General features: G+C 43.7%; 1 protein-coding gene and 1 long non-coding RNA gene across 2 annotated transcripts in view; one reads left to right on the forward strand and one right to left on the reverse strand.

Moving 5' to 3' along the window:
* Positions 1 to 168: 168 nt before the first annotated feature.
* HEXB (hexosaminidase subunit beta) overlaps positions 169 to 23,316 on the reverse strand; it is a 29,514-nt gene continuing 6,366 nt past the window's right edge. The window contains exons 6-14 of the mRNA XM_005288261.5: positions 19,389 to 19,490; positions 15,728 to 15,857; positions 10,637 to 10,817; positions 8,694 to 8,780; positions 7,895 to 7,967; positions 6,504 to 6,678; positions 5,664 to 5,754; positions 4,761 to 4,865; positions 169 to 435 (exon numbers count right to left, since the gene is read on the reverse strand). Of these exons, the coding sequence (XP_005288318.2) occupies positions 372 to 435; positions 4,761 to 4,865; positions 5,664 to 5,754; positions 6,504 to 6,678; positions 7,895 to 7,967; positions 8,694 to 8,780; positions 10,637 to 10,817; positions 15,728 to 15,857; positions 19,389 to 19,490 (1,008 nt within the window). The 3' untranslated portion in view covers positions 169 to 371. The remainder of the gene's footprint in view (positions 436 to 4,760; positions 4,866 to 5,663; positions 5,755 to 6,503; positions 6,679 to 7,894; positions 7,968 to 8,693; positions 8,781 to 10,636; positions 10,818 to 15,727; positions 15,858 to 19,388; positions 19,491 to 23,316) is intronic.
* LOC135972366 (uncharacterized) lies at positions 19,485 to 22,873 on the forward strand. The gene is made up of 2 exons (XR_010588796.1): positions 19,485 to 19,932; positions 22,549 to 22,873. It is a non-coding gene; the product is annotated as an uncharacterized LOC135972366 (long non-coding RNA).

Raw genomic sequence — 23,316 nt, forward strand, 5'->3', positions numbered from 1 at the left:
TGCTCAAGGACTGTCGAGTGAAGAATTCCAGTAGACAGCTATATGGACGGCCAGATCTAGGTCAGGTACTGGTAGCTGCCATTTGGAATTATACATGTTCAATAGGAATAAAACCTGCTACATACACACAGTGTAACTACACAGAGGTTTCAGTAGATGAGTCCTTGATTCTCTGTACATCTATTATAATTTATTATTGCATTAGTATCAATTTCTGTAGTTTTAAAATATCTGATTTCTGCCAGAAATGTACATAACTAACTTCCAGCATTTCAGGATTTATTTTTCAGTGCAAATTTCAGGTGCTGAATGTGTAGATTCACTTCCCACAAAGACACTTCAGGTAATTCGGTAAAATCTTGTTGCAGCAGTTATAGGCCTCTATATTCATGATCACAATACCCGACAAACAGCGGTTCAGCTGCTATTCCACGTCTGTTAAAAGAAAATTTGTCTTATACCATACACACTTAAGTACGAGAACTTGTGAGTTAAGGCAATAAAATAATGGATGACTTACTGAGGGGATGAAAAGTTGACCGCATTCTGAGCTTTAAAAGTCACACTTAGCTTATGAAGTATGCTACTGTGTGTGGTCTTATTAGAGATACTGGCATACTAGAAAATGGTCTCAAATGCCTAACTTATAGTGAATACAAAATCTTAGTACAGGGTGCTCCATACTGCTGGAGGAGCTTCAGCATAGCCTTACTGCCATTTGAAAACAAGCAGCATGCAGGAGAATCATGAAAATAGACCACATTTTGCCTTTACATGCAGCTTTACTTATTTTACTTTTTGGCCAGTTTATAGTACAGCTGAAATAGTCTGGTGAACAAGACCCCTGTCACAGTATAGCATTAATGTCTGTCAGATTCATTCCATTCCCACTCAATTCCTCTTCAGTCTTTTAAGGCTATTCTAGTTTTTGGGGTAGCAGCCTGTGCAGAAAATACTGAGGTCTTAAAATCAGGCTTGATTTTGCTGTAGATCCTTGACTGCCACATAATGCTTTATGTAGAAACTCTGTGGTAGTTAGTCTTGTGCAAATAAATGTGGGTGCAGTACAGGTTGAAGAAAGTTTGGGGATGGGAAGAGGTAGCACTTATCTCTGCTAAAATGATCAAGGGTGCAGTATTTAATTTTGGCATCTAAATTAAGCTTCAAAGCTACAGTGAAAGAAACGGGGTAGTCAAAATACATCAATCAAATATTGAACACCTCTATGGCAGGTTTAGTTGATTCTGCACTGACATCTTCTAGATAAAAGGCATGGCTCATCTCCCAACTCTGTGTGGAATGTGGGTTTAGCTATTCTGCTGCCAATCCTACAGACCCATTGACTACAGCAGTAGCAGCTGGGCTTGTGTTTTCCTACAGAGGGAGTTACAGCTGTGGCTCTGAACAGTCACCATTACCCTATATTACCTCTGCAATAGCAGTAACAGGGGCCTTGGTGTGGAGTTTTCCTGTGCTTGTTGAGGAGGGAAGGGCACCGATTGCTTTCAAGATACTGGCTTGCTCCAGCCTCAGCACTACACCAGGTCATGTTCTGAATAAGAAGGGCTACAGCTTTTTCTTTAACTGAAGGGTCAGACACCAATGCAGCCACCCAGAAAGTGCAGTAACAGTAAATACCTAGAAACTGCCCCAATTAAATCCCTGGTTAAGAGCATTTACAATGGTAACTTTACTATTAGAAATCGTCAAGTCCTCCTCCCTCCAGCACTATGCCATCCCAGCATGACCCTTAGTGGTAGAATTTAAATTTGTTTAGATCATTTACATGGGGAAATAGTTCTAAGTAACCTCTGCGTGATCCCCTTAGTGGGATGCACCACCTGGCTCTGAGCTTCAGGCATGCTCTATAAAAGCAGTCTGTGATGGGAACATTCAGCACAAGGTTATAAGAAACTAGGTAAGCCCTAGCCACCTCAGTTCCATTCTGAGGCTAGCTGCAAGTATGGGACCTTCCCTTGAGGCCTGGAAAGCCTTTCTGTTTTTGCCCCACCCACCCCTGCACAGACAGCTAGAGGAGCCCAGAAGTGGTGCATTAACAAAGACATCTCAAGAACCACAGAAGGGCAGCTTCAGTCCACAACTCCTTATTGCAGCAGGGCAAACAGGCTCTCAGATGCTGCCTTTTGGGAGTTTTTGTTCGAACCTCTTAGCATCTAAAACACTGCTGAAGGACAGGTTAGTCTATGTAAGTGCTTAGGTCCTAATAGACTAGGCTATCCTCACACAGTTTAGGTCCCTAAATCTAATCTACCTTAAGAAAGAAAGTTTCAGCAGGTCCCACCTCACATAGGCAGTGTGTAATTTAAGGCCACACACAAGAACTTTGATTTTCCACACACTTCCTTTTCAAAAAGATGGGTTTTTTTGTAAGGGGAAAGGAGGATAGTGGTAGTTTTTCCTTTGTGTTCACAATTGGTTTATCCCCAGCAGGCAGGGGCTGGGTTTTGGGTTCTGGTATGAGAAATGCTGGGATCAAAATATAACCCAAAAGGAGGCATCTCGCTCTCCACTCGTCCTGCTGTTGACAGGTGGCTTTGTCTAAAATAAGATCTCTCAAGGTGAGGATTTGTATGCCAGCAAAATCCACATAGGTCTGGAAAAGGAGGTAGAATCTACAGCACAATTGCTACTGTTGACACAACCCAGCAAGAGAATGAAGTTCCCTTCATCTATGAGACTTCCACAGAAGTTTCATCTATGCTAACAACAGGTGATACCTGAACTTATATTTTCCAGTGTGAGTTTTCTGTCCTTATCCACCCAGCCTTAAAAAGTGACAGGTTTTTCCAAACTCCAGTTTCTTGTTGCATTTGTTATCTCCTAGAACAGGGGTGGGCAAACTACAGACTGTGGGCTGGATCCAGCCCCTCAGGGCTTTGGATCCGGCCCATGGGATTGCTACCCCTATGGTGCCGCGGACCCCACACCGTTCCTGGAAGCAGTCGGCACTACATCCCTGTGACCCCGGGGGGAGGGGGAGCAAAGGGCTCCATGCACTGCCCTTGCCTGTGGGTACCTCCCCCGAAGCTCCCATTGGCCAGGAACGGGGAACCATGGCCAATGGGAGCTGCAGAGGGAGGTACCCACAGGCAAGGGCAGAACACCGAGCCCTCTGCCCCCGCTCCCCCAGGGACATGGTGCCGGCTGCTTCCCGTAGTTTGCCCACCCCTGGTCTAGGAGATAACAAATTCAACACGAAACTGGAGTTTGCCCTGGCCCCGGTGTGTGCTGCTGCTACCCTGGAGCAGCTCCAGGTAAGCGGCGCCAGACTGGAGCCCAAACACCTGCTGCACCCCCCCCCCCCCAACTCCCTGCCCTGAGCCCCCTGCCTGCACCCCAGCCCCCTGCCACACCCCTCGCCTTGAGTCTCCTTATACACCCCGCACCCCTCCTCTGCCCTGAGCCCCTTCCTGCACCCCCTGCCCCAGCCCTACGTTCATGGCCCTGCATGTAATTTCCCCACCCAGCTGTGGCCCTTAGGCCAAAAAGTTTGCCCACCCTTGTCCTAGAGTGTGTTTGTTGTAAAGAAAAATAGCCAATCTATGGCCACACTATGCTGAGTGTTGGAGATAATCCAGTTTGAATATACAGTTAATTTCTCCCTCATCCTTTGTCTTCAGTCTCTCTTACAAGACCCTGCTCAGAGCAAAGGTGGGATTCATTATTAATGAGAGGCACCTTAGCTCTTTGGAAGAAAGGCCCTAATTTAACTAAAAGCTGTTTAAAAACATTTAGTTAACCTGGTGGAAACCCTTCTCTAGCCCCTCAACTTGGTTTAAATGAGTGTTCAAATTAAGTGTCTACAGAAGGGTTTGCACTACGTTAAGTGTTTTTAAATTGATTTTGTGTTAAACTTGTGCAACAGTGCATTTAGACTGGACCTAATGTATGGCACTACTTGTCCAGAAGAGATTTCTGGTATCAAGTTCCAACTGCAGGCTGTAGCTTCTGTTATCCCTGTCCTCTCTCAGAGAGATTAGTTGGGGCTCTTCACCTTTTTAAAAAAAATGGCATTCTTTCCGCACTCAGGCTCGCTTACTGAAAGGACCTGGACTTTTGTGGTGAAGACAGTCATTTCCAAATCTTGCCATTTGGATAATCTACTGTAGTTTTATGCTAGGTATTGGCTGCATATCAGCAGCAGCAGGTAATAGTTGTTTCTGTCCCTCGATAGGTAAGCAAGTCTGAATCAGCCATAAAAAGGTTTAGAAATACCTGGAAATAATGTGCAGTGTATTTCAATCCCTAGATTTGTAGATAAATAAGGCAGCTACTGATAATCTTTCAGCATCTTTCTATTTTGGACTTAATACAAACTGGAGCATTCTTTTCAGAGGAAAAATTTCTGGACATTTTGTCAAGACACATTTGTCCTGAATTAGAACCCTCAGAGCAGGGAGTTCTCTTTAAACCCATGACCTCGGCTGAGTGTTTGGTAGCATGAAGGAGTGTTTATACAGAGCCAATAGGTATGGCTTTTCTAGAAAGCTCTTGAAACTCAGTGCATTTGACAAGTGTGACTATGCAGAGGTACCACTAACTAGAGAGAGCTACAGTTATTGGTTAAGTAACTGTTCCATGCAAACCTTAGAATTGACGATAGCAAGATAAATGCATTAAAACAAGACAGTGGATTGTTCCTAAATAAGCAATTTAGAATCATACTTGATAGTGGATTGAAATTCATTAGTTCTAATGAATCCTGGAGCTGAGGGTTACTCTAACTCGTGCTATCTTACCTGAGCATGCGACAACGATGCTTCACTAGTCTGTTATAAGCATCCCCTATGTTAGTCACGCTTTTACTGCTCCAGAGCCTCTCCCCAACAGCACTTGCTCGAGGCCTGTAGAAAGACATTCAATTCAGTCTAAGAATTTATTCTATTTCCCAGAATAGAATGAATTTAATACTGGAGCTTGAGCCCAGAGGAAACAGTTTTTTTTTACCACTGACCAATATTAGCAACAAACAATGCTACAAAGCGTTGCAGTGCCCTCAACATGCTCATAACACTTGCAACTCTTCACTGAATGATTAATCTCATGCTGAAGCACCTGCAGAGATCAGGATGCAATTTTTCCCCTGATGCACAATTGGTAGATGTAGGCTGGGTTTTTTAGCCTTCCTCTCAAGTATCAGGGACTGGCCACAGTTGGAGACAGGACATGTGATAGAGTGAGTCAGTGCTCTGAGGTGGTACAGAGAATCCTCTTTTTCTTTAATGCTTAGCTGGTGAGTCCTGTCCACATACTTATGGTCAAACTTATTGCCACATCTGAATCAAGAAGGAATTTTCTCCCAGGTCAGATTGGCAGGGACTTGGGGGCTTTTCACTACCTCTGCAGCATGGATCATCTGGGCATCTCACCTAATCCATCCCTGGGATTAATGGCACCTCAGTGTCTCTTACTCTGCCAGTGGCACACAACAATTTAGTCTGAGGACAAATACTGTGTTGAGCTCAAATTACTGAGCTCAACCTGGACAACAGTGAAATTTAATGGCATGGGATATGTAAGTCAGACTTGAAGAGCTAATGATTCCTTCTGGTTTTAAATTCTAAATAGATTATGGGATTAATTCAATCCCATGACAGTTAACATTTTCCAAAAAATCTGAAAGTAATCAAGAAGTTCTCTACCATAATCTTGGTGTGAGGTTAGTTGCATCCACAAATTCTCCCCAAAGGCAGGCTTCTCCACCTATCACCAGCTTTTTCTGCTTTTCACACCCTGTATTCAAACCACAAAAATAGCATGGAAATTAACTGTTCACTCCAAGTGCAGTTGGCAGGCAGCTGCCATAAACTTCACCTTTGATAGCTGAATGTAGATTTTCAAACCCTAACATGCATATCACAGACATTAGAAGTTTAACACAGTCTAGGGTAAGATCATAAGCTTAGCATGAACTAAATGATGAAATTTTGCATGTTAGTTAATGATTCAATATGGCTTCAGAAACTTGTTTCATGAAGTGCACTCAAGTACCAGTAAATATTTATGATGATCACATAAAAAGGACAGGAAGTTAAGCATGTGGATGTGAAGACTGCAACAACTATGAAAAGCAGTTACCTTTAAAATAAAACTAATTATTTGGGCATTATTGTGGTTCTCTTATGATGAATTTTATATTAGTCAGGGGATGTTGTAAGCACATAATGCAAATAACTGCATATTTTTATATTGTATTAGTGATCCAGAAAAAGAGCCACCTGGACACCACCTTCCCCCCAGACTTCAGAGCCCAAGCCACGTCAATGTGCTGTCTACAGCTATTTTTGGAGTGGCAGCGTCAGCCCCTGTAGCCCAAGCCTATTGACCCAGGCTGGGAGACTTGCTCCTGCAGGTTCCGAAATACTGTGTAGACATATCCTATATAGCCCAGGGACTTTCATAAGAGATTCATGCACATAGAAAAGCCACATACAAGTAGTTATCCAAATAGAAATGAGTAATTTAAAAGCAGTTTAACAAACCAGGGAAGTTGAGCGGCTCAACGCTGTAGTATTTCTTCCAGTCCTGTCCGTAACTAATATAGTCTAGGTACCAGGGGGCTGCCAGGATCGTGGTGAACCCAGCTCTGGTTACACGGCTTAGTTCTGTGGTATACGAAGTTCCTATCCACACTTCAACTATTGTGTCAGGTTTTATCTAGAAAAATAAGAAAACACACTAACAAGTAAATGGCTACACATGATTTTGCAATTAGTTTCATCATTGAACATCCGAGTCTAGTTCCAAACAAAGGGTTTGGTTTAGTAAGACCAGTATTTCAAAGATGTCAGATTTCCATTTTGTGTTTTTTTTCTCTAAAGAAATGGGAGTATTCTCTAAAATTAAGTTCTTGGACTTGGTATACCAATGTGATTTTTTAAAATCTATGTTCCAGACTTCATTTTGTTACAATCTCTTTTAAAAGTAAATGCCTTAGGGTTGCTCTGGATGAAATAGAAAGTAGCTTATCAGTAAACTTTAACTCCCAGTTCAGATATCAGAATTATTCCAATGCAGATTCTGAGTACAAAATTATAGATCACCGAGCCCAGGACAAACAGATTACTCTATGGACTTTCCCACCCGTGCCAAGAAGTTCTGAAGTCATTAGGACTATCAGTTTCAAATCAAGTGCTGTAGAAAGAAGCTTGGTAAAGTTCCTGTTCTAGCATTTTAACTCTGGGGAGCAGTGGGGCCAAAATCCTAACTGGCTTCAAGGTGAGCTTGATAGGTTTATGGAGGGGATGGTCTGATGAAACTGCCTACAATGGCATGTAGCCGATCTGCGACTGCTAGTAGCAAATATTTCCAATGGCTGGTGATAGGACACTAGATGGGAAGGGCTCCGAGTTACTATAGAGAATTCTTTCCCAGGTGTCTGACTGAAAGGTCAGGGTCTTACTGAACTCTATATTTGGGGTCAGGAAGGAATTTTTGCTGGATCACATTGGCAGAGAACCTGGGAGTTTTTTACCTTCCTCAGCAGCATGGGACATGAGTCACCTGCAGGTTATACTAGCGTAAATGGTGGATTCTGTGTAACTTGAAGTCTTTAAGTTGTAATTTGAGGACTTCAGTAACTCAGCCAGCATTTAGGAGTCTATTACAGGAGTGGATGGGAGAGGTTCTGTGACCTGCCATGTGCAGGAGGTTAGACTACATGATTATGATGGTCCTTTCTGACCTTAAAGTCCATGAATCAAGTTAAGTTCCAATTCTGTAAAGTTTCAGCACCTTTCCAATCCCATTGGTGTCAGTGAACTACTCACATGCCTAAACCTTTGCAGGATCAGAGACTTGTTTAACCAAGGCATTTTGCAAGCCTACTGCAGTCCTGTGCTGTTAAGTGATTTGTCCATTTGTCAGATCTTACCTTTACTCCTGTATCAAACACCTCCTGCCAGACTATGTATCCTTTGTTAGTTGAAGAAACAATATCCAAGATTCTAGAATTTTAAAATAAAATAGGATTACAGTTAAGAATGACAGTAGCAGGTCTTAGATCACCTGATTTTACTGCAGAAATACTGAGCCTGTGTGATGTTTATGCCGTAACAGGCTCTCAGCCCACTGTGCAGTGTTGTGGAAGGCCTAAGAGAAAGCCTGATCTTTGCATTTCTTGTCCTTCACCCATCCACCTTACACAAGGCCACCAGCTCTAAGAATCATGTGAAAGGGAAGTGGCCATACGGTCAGGAAATTCACGAGCATTAAAGCAAACTGGTGACTCTAGCCAGAGATTCACTGCTACAAAGGGGTGTGGTTTTAGTTAAAAGAAAAAAAAGGGGGGGGGGATAAGTTAGCTCAAAAATGTGGAGGGAGACAAAGGTTACACCTGTGTTGTTCTACCAAAATTTTAAACAGTCAACTATGGTTTAAAGACATTTAAATGACAAGATACATACGATGTATGTATTTAGAGCATGCTTATCACTAGCATGCAAGCACCTGAATGTTAATGCTGCACCACACCACAAAGTTGTAAGTTTCATACTCCAAAAAGGAAAAATATGGGTGTTCTCGTAATTCAGCCTCCCTTCACTCCATCACACATGCACTCTAACAAACCAGGTGTTTTTAGGGCTGATTGAATTTGAGGATGGGGTTAAGGACTGGGAAGAAAGAAAAAATAAGTTTTATTAAATATGCTGGCGAAGTGAAAAACAACTTACTTCTGAATATAGTAAGATTCCAGTTTAGCATAGTCAATGCCAAATCCTTGCTGCTTCATAAACTCTGTCACGTCAGGGTTAGATTTCCTTAAGAGCGGAAAATATTAGCAGTGTTATTCTGATTCCTTACAAAGATTTCCAAACCCAGTTTTCAGTAATGTAAGTTTTACTTAGCACAAGACAGGTTGCTATGTGTTACAAAGGGATATCAGTAGCAGTAGGTGCATGAGATGAGGCAAGACTTAAATGTCACAACCCAGACTATAAGGCTAGGCAGAGAAAAGCAATTCCCTTTCACAGAGAATTTTGGTAATTCAAAACTTGAACTTTTTTGAGTTTTGTTCCAAATCAAAGTTCCCTGAAAGGGATGGATTCCCAGCTCTGGGGCAATTCATCTGGCAGGCTGTCCAGAAGCTCTGGGGTGCCCTTCTCCAAGGCAGTCTGCCTGGTGGGCTGCCAAGGAACAGGGTGGGGAAAATAGGCAAGTAGATAAATCTAAATCCTTTCTAGATCAGGCCTAAGTTGATCATGTCAATATTTTAAAATATATATGTATATATGAAGTGTTAAATTACTAGTAGAGTCTTGGATAACTAACATTTATTTTCAGAACTTTCTCTACTCCATTTTCCCAATTCTAGGAAGACTCTAGTAGAGCTGGTTGAAAAAATTTCAGTAGAATTTGCCAATTTGTCAAAACTGAAACATTTCAGACACTGTTTGATTTAAATTTTTTGGATTAGATAAGTTATTTCATAGACCACTTTTCCCTTGCTCCCTTTTGCCATATAAGTTTTATAAGGCATCTTTCAACGTTAATGTTACTTTGAATGTTTTAATCAAAACAACAAACATCCATGCTAGCTAGAATTAGCCCCACTCTATTCCCTTCACTTCCTAGAAGTTGCAAACACTTCTCCCTATAATGCAGGGGTCTCAAACTCAAATGACCAGGTGGGCCACATGAGGACTAGTTCACTGGTCTGAGGGCTGCATCACTGACACCCCTCGCTGCCCCCAGCCCTGCCCATACTCCATCCCTTCCTTGAGGCCCCGCCCCTGCCCTGCATCTTCCCACTCCTTCCCTTCCCCCATTCCAACCCCTTCCCCGAAGTCCGTGCCCCCAGAGGATGCAGAAGGGGTGTGGCGGGCAGGGAGTTGAGGTGCAGGGTGCGACAGAGGGCTCAGGGCAGGGAGTTGGGATGCAGGAGGGATGTGGCAGGGAGTTGGGGGGCAGGGTGCAGGAGGGTTTCGGACTCTGGCCCGGAGCCGCTTACCTAAAGCAGCTCCGGGCTGGCAGTGGTGCACACCGGGGCCAGGGCAGGCTCCCTGCCTGCCCTGGCCCTGGTCCCGCTCCACGAAGCAGCTGAAACCATGTCCCTGCGGCCCCTGGGGGACGCAGGGCTGCGTGCGCTGCTTGCCGTTCCTCCAGGTACCTCCCCCGAAGCTCCCATTGGCCGCGGTTCCCCGTTCCCAGCCAATGGGAGCTGCCGGGGGGGGCGGTGCCTGGAAACAAGGGCAACACACCAAGTCCTCTGCTCTTCCCCCCCCCCCCCTTCGACCCCCGCCTCCGGCCACAGGGACGTGATGCCAGCCGCTTCAGGGAGCGGCGCGGGGCTTGAGGGGGGCAATGCCGCGGGTGTAGTTTGTCCACCCCTGGCCTGGAGGTAGGCTGGGGGGGGAGGGGGCGCGCGGGCTTGCTGGCCCGCAGGAAATAGCCCCACGGGCCGCATACAGCCCACGTGTTTCTGACCCCTCCTATAATGCATCTTGTTACGTAGCTATGATTAGAAGAAACCTCAAGTCATGAGACCCCACCCTTACATCAAACAGGGAAAGCCGCATTGCTTTCCATATGCATCACTGAACTGAATGCCGTAATTGCTGACTATAGGTAGATTTTAGATGCACCAGCCTCTATGCTTTGAACTGTCACATCATACCAACAAGTGAAGTCCACTTCATCTCCTCCCAAGTGGATGTAGGCATCAGGAAATACACTGCTAATTTCTTTGAAGAGGTCAGTCATGAAATGATAAGTTGTATTCAAAATGGGGTTTACAGGTCCGTAAGAACCACTCCGGTGCTCTCCATTGAAACATGGTGTGAGAAGGTCTTTTTGACCTAATAAAAGAAGCAATTAAGAGGATATGTGGAACTTCTAGTTCTTTTATTAGACAAAATGCTTTACAAACATTAGCACTCCCAAGACTCGTTTAAGTATTATTCCTACTTTATATAATCAGCAAAAGAAGATGGGAGTTAAATGACTTGGGTTAAGATTAGAATTCAGGACTTCCTGATGCCCAGTTTAATGCCTAAATATTTACAGAACATGCCACCATCTGGAAAACCGGCTTCTGATGCTTCCCTGGATGGGTAGAGCCCTGCAAATCCACTTTGTAGCCACGGATATCTGCATCCGCTTCAGACCATTTTTGCAGATTGCAGGTCAGATGTGGATACAAATTTTGTATCTGTACAGGCTTTGCAGAACACACTCACTGGAACGGAGTGGCTGTCACCCAGCCTGCAGGCTCCAGCTCGGCTCTCTGAATCACGCAGCAGCATGCTGGGCATTCTGGAAGTTGTAGTCCCCAGCTTGCTTTGAGGGAGGAGGTAAACTATAACTCCCAGAAGGGACTGAGCCAAGTGCTATTTTGAAGGTGGGGTTGGTCTTTAAACAAGCAGGCGGCAATGTCAGCATGCATTAGAGCCGCTGCAAATGCGTAGGCATGTCCAAGCCCCCCATGGGGAGGGCGGCACTGCATAGAAGGTCCCAGAATTGTAGCCTCCCTGCCCGGAGCGGGGAAGGAGGTACGGCAAGGGTGGAGCAGGCAGCAGAGCAGGAGGTCTCTGGGAAGAAGTTGGGGTGGTTGGGGGCTTGACACAGCCTTGTGTCCGTGCTGCGCAGTGACCTGTGGAGCTGTTTAGTGCCCCGCAAATCCGCGGAGATGACAGTTTTTGAGGATTGTTGATTGGATGTGGATACATGTTTTTGTATTTGCGCAGGGCTCTATGGATGGGAAGTGCCACAGTGAGTCTAGGACGGAAGCAAAGCCAATGCTAGGTTTTCAAGATGACATCTTAGAAAGTTGATTTCAGATCACAGGTTCCCATCCACATTTTTCTTTGCAGCTCTAAAAATTCAATATAGAAAAAAAACTCCCCATGCCTTCCCGACCCAACCCACTAGTAACTAACTTTGCTACTCTGAAAGTCTACATACAGTCCCAATATTAAGCATAGGAAGACACCTCTATAGAGCAACTAGGGAAAGACATAGAAACGGAGAGCAAAAGTTTTTCAGGACTGCCACCTCCTGAGTCACCAAGTCAAGAAGGGTCAACTTACATGAACTAAACTAGGATACGAGTTGTGAACATTAATATTGTACACTAATTTAGGAGAGGGTTTTGTCACCTACCTGTCCTAAGAACACTTTCCTTGCAGAACCCAATGCAAAGTTATGTGGAAACTGTCAGTATTAAGACAAAGTAAAAAGCAATGGCTATTTCATTATATCTATTTTGTACCCTCCCTATTCCTTCTCCCTGACGGTAGGATTTTTATGCCAACTTTCTTCTCATTGCCTGTACACCTACTGTTTTTAAATCACTATGTTACTTTACATTTCGGTTCTGACCTTCTGTCACTTCTCCAGAACTGTACTATCATCTGCAAATCTGATCACAATTGATCAGACAGACACTCCAACTCAAAATAATCATCTGCGGTGCAGAAAGGTATGCTTAAGGCTAGCTGCCCAAATGTATCTTTGCAGTTGCTCCGTAAGTCCTGGATCAAGCTAAAACTAGCAGAAATGGTCTGTTTGAAGACTGAGACTCAGTTCTGTGGCCCATCTGAATGTACTCTGTATGCTACCAGTCATCCACAGATCAGCCCACGAGCCATAATTCTTGGTTATTGTGACAGTGACAATGTCCTGAACAAACATAATGGAATTAAAGCAAGCTTTGGTGAGTTAAGCTAAACCTTATTGAATTAGGGTTAAATACCTTTGGGTACCTTGTATTAAAATTGCAATTGTGCATGTGTTGTGGCACTGTATGTATCTATTCTAGGAGGGAGGGGGATGCTAGTATACTTCCTTTGCTATCATCTCTTGAAGCTCCCCAGAGATATATATATATTCTAGTTCAAACTGGGTACTCCAGAGACTAACAAAGAAGAGAGTTTTGGAGAAAAGCATTCTTCCCAGTCCAGCAAACAGGCAGGACCTCTGGCCCATGAAGGGCCCCAATCCTTGGGGGAAGACTGGAAGGACTTGGCCTAATGGGGCCTCATAAGACCTTGTTCTGAGCCGAAGCTGTAATGAACTTGTAACCATAACGTAACCCTCGGGTGGGGTGACCTCGGGTAAGCTTGTTAACTTGCACATAAGTTCTTTTATTGGTTTTGATAGGTTTTCTCTGGATTGCTTTTTACAGTACCTTAAGATAAAGTAGACTTGCATAGGAAGTGTTTCATGGTAACATACCTCTAGCAATCATTCTGCTATCAGTCTCTGAAGAGAAAGCAATCTGGAATGTTTAGACTGACTGTCCATGCTGGGACATACAGAGCGAAGGTAGGGTAATGTGCAGCCTGGAGATTTTCCCTTCTGATCAGGGTGAGATAGGGTGACCAGACAGCAAGTGTGAAAAATCGGGACAGGGGGTGGGGGGTAATAGGAGCTTATATAAGAAAAAGATCCAAAAATCAGGACTGTCCCTATAAAATCGGGACATCTGGTCACCCTAGGGTGAGACATGGCTCTCCAGAAAGCGGGTGACTTTGCTGGACCATGAAGGGGAAATACGGGTGCAGTTGCCCTGGCCTGTCACAGTTAGGTCTATAGAAAAAGCACGTACCATTCCTAGACTAAGGATTTAGAAAAAGCTTTTTAGCAAACGCAGCTTCTTGGTCTTATTCCTCTCTCCTCCTAATTATGAATCACTTCAAATACTAGTGCCACCTTACTGCTTCCCACCAAAGCTTTGCTCCTGGGTACTTGTCAGAGGGCACTTACAGGTTCTAACATCTTAATCAAGTTACCCTCTTCCCACCCCCAAGAAGAGTGCCAGGCTGTTTATAAGCAATGGCACAAAGAAACAAGGACAGCCTTGTGGCCAAAGCACACTACTGGGAATCAGGAGTTCTGTCCTAATCCCAGCTTTGCTGCCAGCTTCTTGTGAGAGTTAGGTCAAGTCATTGAGTCTGCACGTCTCATTTCCCCAGCTGAAAATAGAGCCTGTTTCCCTCCATTGCAGGAGGAAGAACAGACTTCATCCAATAGACTCTGTAAAGTAACATGAAATCCTCCAATGCCAGGCTATACCTGGGCATGAAATCATCAGCTCTCAATTCCACCTAGTACAAAATGTTACAGTGCATCTCCTTGACCATGCAGGCTACTCTGAGCACATCACACCTGACTTCCGCTTTCTACACTGGCTTCCTATAGAATTTCTAATAGAGTTCAGGGTCTCTCAGTCCTGATCTTGAAAGCATTCTAGGGCCTAGGCCCAAGATACCTAAAAGACTGTTTAAAGATCTAGGACAAAGACCGTGGTCAACAACTTTGCTCCTCTGGCACAATGAAACACTCAATAATAAGACTAAGCTTGTCTGTGCAGGAGACTGAACCTCCCCAGGGACTGTCAGAGATGGTGGAATGAACTCCCCGAGGAACTAAGGACTATCACAAACTTCACGACTTTCCATTCCAAGTAGAATGCACATTTTCTTTGACCTTGCCTTCCCTAATATAAACACATAGCAAGAGGTATATTTAAACAAACAACACCCCACACAACCACCCTACCAAACAAGATGCTTCGCCCCACACACACAGTTTTCCCTCTGGGGAGAGGATAAGAGAATAAACAACACATGACAGATGCATGGTCACATTGCTTAATAAACTATGGGAAGGTGTTCAGATGCTCTGGTGATGATTGCAGTATAAAAACCTATACAAGATGGACACTATGGGAACTGCAAGTGGTATGGCCTCCTCCATCAATTCTAGATCTCAATGCCCTGTACACGATCAGTTTTGGTATTTTATTTTAAAGTAGTACTCTGGTGTTTGCCACCCCAAACTTCTGCAAGTGACCTACGTCGCTGTCATCTATGCTTTGGTAGAGTATCGCGTTATTGGAAAAATGTGACTTCTCCTCCTATAGAACTATGGTAGGGTAAAACATAGGCTGTCCTTGTAAGGGAAAAGCTTTCACACCAAATACATACCCAACGGAAGTGGCAAAAAGAGGACAGGTATTTAGAAATGTGGTTACCCTTTTTAATGCAGTCAGAGGAAGAAGGCTCCCCAGCAAGTAAGCTAGAATCTTTAGTCAAGTTCTTTAAATATTAAGTTTCAGAGTAGCAGCCGTGTTAGTCTGTATCCGCAAAAAGAAGAACAGGAGTACTTGTGGCACCTTTGTTAGTCTCTAAGGTGCCACAAGTACTCCTGTTCTTCTTTTTAAATATTAACCTGATCCTGAATAAGTACTATATGATGTAGTAGGTTAACATTTCATTGTAACTCTGCCTTAATAAGAAGTTCAAACAAACAACAAAGTGAGACTCCACTCCTCACTGTAACAGCATTCCACAAGCTGAATCAGCTTCCTATCTCCATCATTCCAACAGCAATTTAACTAGAACATGTCATGATGAGTCCTGAAAATTCTAACACACTCAGATAATGAAATAAATAGTTGTATTTATGTGCTTTCCTATGCCCACACTTGTGCATATCCACTCTGCAAGAAAATGAAAGCTCAGCGTGTACCTAGCATATGATTTCAATTGCTTCCAATGTCACTTGTTTTTCAAACTAAGGAATGATCTTCACTGAATCCTTCTCAGGGCTTTTATCATTCTTCTACCTCTCACTGAAAAGAGTTTCAAAATCTTCATAATGTGCTTTGAGCATGGGTAGTAATTCATATAGTCACATTACTCTGTGCCTCACTTCATTACAAGCATTAACCTTTGTAACCTTGTTAGAGAGACACGGATCTTACCTTTCCCCCAAGATTGTGTATGTCCTGGGCTATCAAACTCTGGGATAACCCTAATGCCTCTTAACCGAGCATAGTCAATCACCAGACGGACATCAGTCGGAGTATAGATGTGATCATAGGAATAAGAGCCCTGTGAAATGTTCACATTTAAAGAGAATGTTTATAAAGAATACAAGGAACTTGCAAAAATACGGCATTGAAATTTTGGAATGCCTTCAGTTCAGATTGAAAACAAGTCACAAATAATGTGCAATTACACCAGGGATAATTATGGTCCAATAAGTCTGGCAGCCCAGCCCTGGGAGAACTGCATTTTTATCCAACAAGAACGAATGGTCTGCACTAGAAGAGATTTATTCTGCCGTACATCTTGCTTAATAAATGAAATCAGTCACTGATTTCCAGTGACAAAAAAGTCTGATTGAACAAGCCAGTTCCTATAAGAGTCATGGGTGTGACAAAGTACAAAGTAATTGTTTATTAGACTTCTCCCCACGTCCATCTGGTCATACCAGCATTACTGGTTCTGAAACATTATGGGCTCTTTTGCTGGCCACGTGAAAGACCAAATTAATGGAAAAGGCTGACTGAGTTGAGAGGTGGAGTCAGTTTGAAGTTACTATGGGTACATCTATACTACCCGCCGGATCGGCGGGTAGTGTTCGATGTTTTGGAGATAGATTTATCGCGTCTTGTCTAGACGCGATAAATCGATCCCCGAATTGACGCCTATACTCCACCTCGGCAGGAGAAGTAAGCGGAGTCGACGGGGGAGCCACGGCAGTCGACTCGCCACCGTGAGGATGGCCAGGTAAGTCAAACTAAGATACTTCGACTTCAGCTATGCGAATAGCCCAGGCCTATGTCTCTGGTTGTCAGTTTTCGTCTGCTGCCTGATTTGAAACCATGGTGTCCATTTTATGGTGCTGAGTTTGAGCACTGTACTGTCCCCCCAGCTGCAGCTTGAAAGTGACAGGAGCTTCTCCCAGTTATTGACTTGGTGTAGCACATGCTAGTAACAAAGTGAATTCTCAGCGGACAACAACATGACCCTTCGTGGCTATCAAACAGGATCTTAAGCCTCAGAGTTACAGCCAAATGGTGACTCAATTGCAGAAACAGGCATTGAAAAAAATGCAACTGGTCATTGAGGCAATATGCTCTCCCTCCCACAGCCCGCAGGTTGGAAAGAGGCAGGACAGACTGTAATTGACCCAAGTGCACCATATGGACTCCCCACCTTGATTTTAAATAAGTTCTTCAAACCTCTACCCCAAGCACTGCCATTGGATTTTTGATATGAAGATCAGCAGCTGTCAAACAACTTTTAATAGAAGAGCATGAATGCTGGGAGACATATTTGGTGTTCTTAGGCTCAACAGGATGGAATTCCAATAACAGAGTAATCCAACAAAATTTAAATTTGGCCAAATTTGTGTGTTGTCATGCATAGAGCAGAACCTCACTACTGATAAGGTGACCCACTGTGAATTAGTGACTAACCAGCATAATGAAGTACACTAACAAGTGTCATTTAAGACTTTCATAGTATGCTATGAATATTCTGTAGTATATTTTGGAACATTAATCAGTTAGTACGAGATCTCATTATTGGCTCTGCTTGTTGGATAATAGAAGACTGCAGAGAAGCCACTGGCATATGCGAATTATACATGATTGGCAAGGCTTACGCTTATCTTGCAGAAACTAGGTGAAAACTGTGTATGGTGCAAGACCACCTTCATTTACTGGGCTAAGCCTGTGGTGCTGCAGATGCCTGCTGAACTTAAGGTAACACTGACAAAAAAAACAAACAGTGTTTCTCTTTTCAAGGCCATTTCCCAAGCTAGATGTATCACTTATACTGTTCACATGCTGTGACCCTAGGCACTCCTGTACTCACACTTTACAAACTAATGCAATAATATTTATACAAAATATGCCTTGGAAGGTATCACATGAAAACTAACACCACGCTGATTATTAATATTGTTGTAAAATGCCTGTATGTTCACATGTAAGGTTAAGTTATGAATTCCCTTTATATTATGTTACTAGAACATGTTTAAGACAGACAGATGGGCCTAGGTAAAGGTGATAAGCAGGTCTGTTACTAGACAAAGAAAGGTGGCTCACATCCCAAACCAGGTGGGGCCCAAGTTCAATGGACTAATTCATTTGTATTAGAGGCTGCAGCAGAAGGAGATAATTTGCACAGTAGCCACCACAAGCAGGGGAGGAACCAACACGGAACCTTATTTTCCAGACCTCATGGCTTCTTTACTCAGCATGAACTAATCACCTTTGTACCCTTCAGAAGAATACATTTCAGAGGTTCACTGAACTATAAAGAGAGGGGGAGCGAACCACTAAGTTATCCTTGACTTTCAGTCAAAGAAACAAAGTGATTTGATTTCTGTGATGGGTCCTGGCCGGGCCAGCCAGCAAAAAATTGGAAAGACGACAACCGTGGATGAGAGAAAACCAACTTGAACAAAGACTGTATCTTGCTAAATTAAGATTCAGACTTTCAGATGCATGTTTGCCCTTTTATTTGTTTCTAACGATTTCTGTCTTTATCCCTTATACTTGAGCTCACTTAAAACCTCTTTCTTTCTGTTAATAAACTTGTTTTACTTTAATCCAATCCATCCCAGGGCTGCATTTGAATTTAAGTTACTGTTAACTCCAGTTAAAGCAACAAGCTGCTGGGCTTTTGTTTTTGTAAAGGAGCAATGGACCTTATAACTAAGGCTGTGTGCCTATCACGGAGGTCACGGATTCCGTGACCTCTGTGACTTCTGCAGCAGCAACTTCTGGGGCAGTCTTGGGCCTCCGCCTCCCACCCAGTAGTTTGGGTGTGGAAGAGGGCTCAGGGCTGGGAGATGGGGTGCGCCGCTTACCTCAGGGGGGGCTGTTTGGGCTGCCCCTGCCTGCCAATGGGAGCTGCGGAGCCAGTGCTAGTGACAGGGGCAATGCGTGGAGCCCCCTTGACCTTCCCTCCCCGTAGGAGCTGCAGGGACATGCCAGCCGCTTCCGGGAAGCTGTGTGGAGCCTACCAGCCCTGCCAACCTTCCCTGCCCCCCCAGCACCAGCGGGGGTCCCAGGCCACCCCAGAGCACCCACGGCGCACTCCGCCCCCCCTTCCTGGGCCAAGTTTTAGTTAGGGGTATATAGTACAAGTTAATGGATAGGTCACAGGCCATGAATTTTTGTGTACTGCCCGTGACCTGTCCATGACTTTTACTAAAAATACCCATGACTAAAACATAGCCTTACTTATTACTGCTCTGAATGATCCACAAGGGGGCTGGACATTTCAGGGTAGATGGTTTGGGGGAAATTCGGCTAGTAATAACAGAGGCTGGTGGAGACCAGAGTGTGGCTGTGGTGTAACAAGCAGGCTGCTGGAGTCAGAATTGCTGAAACAGGGCTGCTTAACACATGGACACTCGGTGCATACTTGTTGATGGCTGAAAGACTCCAAACAGGAAGCTCCAGCAGCAGAGCGTTTTGAGGCACTCAGGGTTATAGGTCAAGCAAAAATGCAACCTCTCACTGGTCTGGGTTGAACTTCAAAATGTGACAGATACCTAAATATTTTATTGTAGAGGATTTCCTGCCAAGAAATTCAAATATCCCACTGATGTTTTTGACTCACCTTGCCACTCAAGTCAGGGAAAGTGACGCTCTGGTAAGGGAATGAATGGTCATCTACTATGTGCCAGTGGAGAACGTTAAACTTGTTAAAAGCCATGGCATCCTGTAACAAACAATGCAAGATTAACATTTTAGTTAAGTGCTTCACCTGCACTGCATCACTGTTCGAAGGGCGCTACTACTGGTCCTGCTCTAGGTTCAGCTGCAGAATCCTGTAGTGCCTTATGGAGCATTGCAAAGTGTCCTCACCTCCTCCACTGCCACACATATTCTTGAAACCTAAATGCATTTTGTATCTGCATGTAGGTGTTTTTCCTATTGTTCCTCTCTAGCCATCCATTGCAGGTAGTCAACCTGATTCTAGTTGACTGGCTCATAGGAGAGCAGCTGTCAAATTAAGAAACTGAAGAGTTTGAATTTCACACCAAATCCTGCGAATCCTCCATGCCGTGCTATAGTGAGACAGCATTATATCACCACCGCTTCTCCCCAAATATCATGTATTTAGAAGCAAGCAGTGTGCCAGGGGATTCTACAGTCTACAGGTTTTTAAGTCTCTACTTTATTTTGCATCCAATTGAATTTTAGTCTGTTGTTTCCTCATCAGGCTTGGTTTCCCCCCCTTACGTTTACAATTAATTTGGCAGCAATACTTGCATTCTGGGAACTGGATACAATTGAGATTTCCCACATTAATACAGGTTCTCCATATGGAGTTGTAGTACTAAGACTAGATGTGATATATGGGGCTCCCCACTTTGGGGATTATAAAAAAAACAAAGTTGCCATCTCTTTTTCAGGTTCTGTCTCAAGCCAAGTTAAGACCTACACCATTTGTAGTCTCTCAAAACTGTGTTATCCATCTTATTAATGATAGAGCAAGCATTTTAACTTAATTGGTAATTGTCTGTAATTCATTACTGGAAGATTAGTACTGAATTCAAACAGAAGTTTAGCTAGACAGATAAGAGGAAAGTTATGCATGTTTTAAAGCAAGTTGAAAGGACATAAAAAGCAAGAAGGTGGGAGGGTATTAGAGCCACAAACTTAGTGCATTTAGAAAAATATTATTAGGAAAGCAAGAAATATGTGGGTAAGCTTTAAGAATAATGTAAGTCTTAAGAGAGTCAACTTACATTTGTCTAACTTTTGTAGAATGTTAAGATGTCAGCCCTTTCAGAGAAAAGAGCAACAAGTATTATTTTCACTGGAAATGCTGAAGACTATGCAGCATGAGAATCTATAAACTACTGACTGTACAAACACCTGGTTTGCTGGGCACAAACAGAATCCTAAAAATAAGCCTTTTAGAGGTCAAACACACACTGAGTCGACATACCAGCTGACTTAGCTCTAAACGCATCAGAGTTGTTACAGGTAAACTGCAGTAAATAGTGAAAAAGACTTTAAGCACATGATTCAGTCTTAAAAAAAGCAACAACAACAAAAAAGGCAATAAGGAATTGAGGAAGTTATATATTCTCATATTCAAAGGCTTCTCTACATGATCCCAGGTACATATTTCCTCTACCAAATAAACTAGGTTGCAGGAGTATGGAGGGAAAGGAGGGGAACCAGTGTTGCATGTGCTATAGCACAGCTATTGGCAAATATATTCCTTTCCACTACAACATCGATCCGTTTGAAGAAGTGAACCTGAAATCTTAGAGATTGGTTTAACATCATTGCTGTTCCTTTAAATGCATTACCCTCAAAGGGTAGTGTGACAGACCCAGACCAGTGGGGTACAGGAGTCTGGTAGAGGGCAAATATACTGGTCACTGGCTGAGTAGTTTTCTGTTCCCTGAGTGACCAGAGCAGGGGCTGCACTAGAGTAATCAGGAACCTCCTAGAACCAGTTAAGGCAGGCAGGCTAATTAGGACACCTGGAGCCAATTAAGAAGAAGCTGCTAGAATCAATTAAGGCAGGCTAATCAGGGCACCTGGGTTTTAAAAGGAGCTCACTTCAGTTTGTGGTGCGAGTGTGAGGAGCTGGGAGCAAGAGGTGTAAGGAGCTGAGAGGGTGTGCTGCTGGAGGATTGAGGAGTACAAGCGTTATCAGACGCCAGGAGGAAGGTCCTATGATGAGAATAAGGAAGGTGTTTGGAGGAGGCCATGGGGAAGTAGCCCAGGGAGTTGTCGCTGTCACGCAGCTGTTACAGGAGGCACTATAGACAGCTGCAATCCACAGGGCCCTGGCCTGGAACCCGGAGTAGAGGGCGGGCCCGGATTCCCCCCAAACCTCCCAATTGACCTGGACTGTGGGTTCTTCCAGAGGGGAAGGTCTCTGGGCTGTTCCCCAACCCACATGGTGAATCTCTGAGGCAGGAAAATCCGCCAATAAGCACAGGACCCACCAAGATAGAGGAGGAACTTTGTCACAGTAGGCTCAACTTCAGATTAGGTCAGAGTGAAAAAAGCCTAGTAATCTTAAAATTTGTCTACATAGCTCGACCATTTGGACTGGAGTGTGAACTGCAGTATGCATTGAAGTGCAACACTGTAACTCCCCCATTGGACACTGCAGGCACAAACTATAGGCACCTTTTAGTTTGTGCCTACAGCATCCACACAGGGGAGTTACAGTGTAGCACTTTAATGAATACTGCTGTTCATACCCCCACAGTCCAAATAGTGGAGCCATGTAGACACAGCCTCTATATAATAGGCTGGAGAGAGACACCACCCAATCTGGAAAAGTTAAGTTGTCAAGAGTATCCACATCATTCCTCAATTGTGCAGTTAGTGGTTAGAAGAGACAACTTGATGGGAGAAAAAATGTTTTTAGGAGGCCAGAAACCGTGAATGCTGTGCCCCCATGGCTCTCTCTGAATACTGTGAAGAAGTTGTATTTGCAAATCAGATTACAAGATCTCCTGAAGGATCCAGAATGTTAGTGCATCAAGATTAACTTTAATAAAAACCCTTGTTGAATGTGTTAAAACAACTACATTGAAGTGGGTTGCACTTTGTAAAGTACAATCAAAAGGAAAGCTACTTGTCACTATTACTTAAAACAATAATTAAGTCACTTACAATGTGGTTATACACATTAATCCAATTTCGTCTGTGAACCACTTCAGAAACTTTTTAAAATATTTAGTCTGTTTCATTTTCATCTCTTTCCCCGCCTCAACTCATGGCCAATTTCCTCTTTGTAGGATCATGATATAGATGCAGAGGTCACTTCCTGTTTGATTAGGAAGTAAGGGCTATGAATCAACTCCTCAAAAGAGGGGGACCTGAGGCCAGGACTTCAGGGGCTTCTCCTATAGCAGCTGTCCTCTTCTTTGTATGGGGATAAGAGAAGCACCCAGGATGGGAGTTGCAGAGCAGGAAAGACGTGGACAGAAGAAACTCACTAAAACCTCAGGAGTGCTTTACAAAGGGGGACAAGTATCTCCCCTTTCAGTTGGAAGAAGTGGAAGAAGAGAGATTGTGATTTGTTCAGGATCTCGCAATAAAATCAGTATATAACATAACCCAGATTTCCCTGTTTCAAGTCCACTTATTCAAGCCACCAAACCACACTGCCCCTCCAATAGCTCTATTCCCATCGCCCTGAAGAGATGGCCTAAATTAAAAATATTAATTTAACAAGGGCTCACTTGCCCACTCCCTTAAATAATTAAGGGCCATACATTATCCCATCTACTACTGGGGAAATTCAACTTCTTTGATACTACTACATGGTAGGAGAGAACTTTTGCTGCTCCTTCTCATTTTTTAAATAGTTGTTTTTGAATGTGCCTTTACCTTTATATGCATGTAGATACTGAACAAGTTACGCTCCCCCAAACATTTCAGTTTTCTGGTCCGTTAGTGTAGCCATTTGTATTTAAATAAAGTTATGAAGAATATTTGTGCCAAGTGATGTTAGTCCCTCTGTTGTAAATCTAGAGTATTTTCATCAGTCAATCCACCCCATC

Source organism: Chrysemys picta, chromosome 6 (genome assembly GCF_011386835.1).
Source record: "Chrysemys picta bellii isolate R12L10 chromosome 6, ASM1138683v2, whole genome shotgun sequence".
Taxonomy (NCBI): Eukaryota; Metazoa; Chordata; order Testudines; family Emydidae; genus Chrysemys; species Chrysemys picta.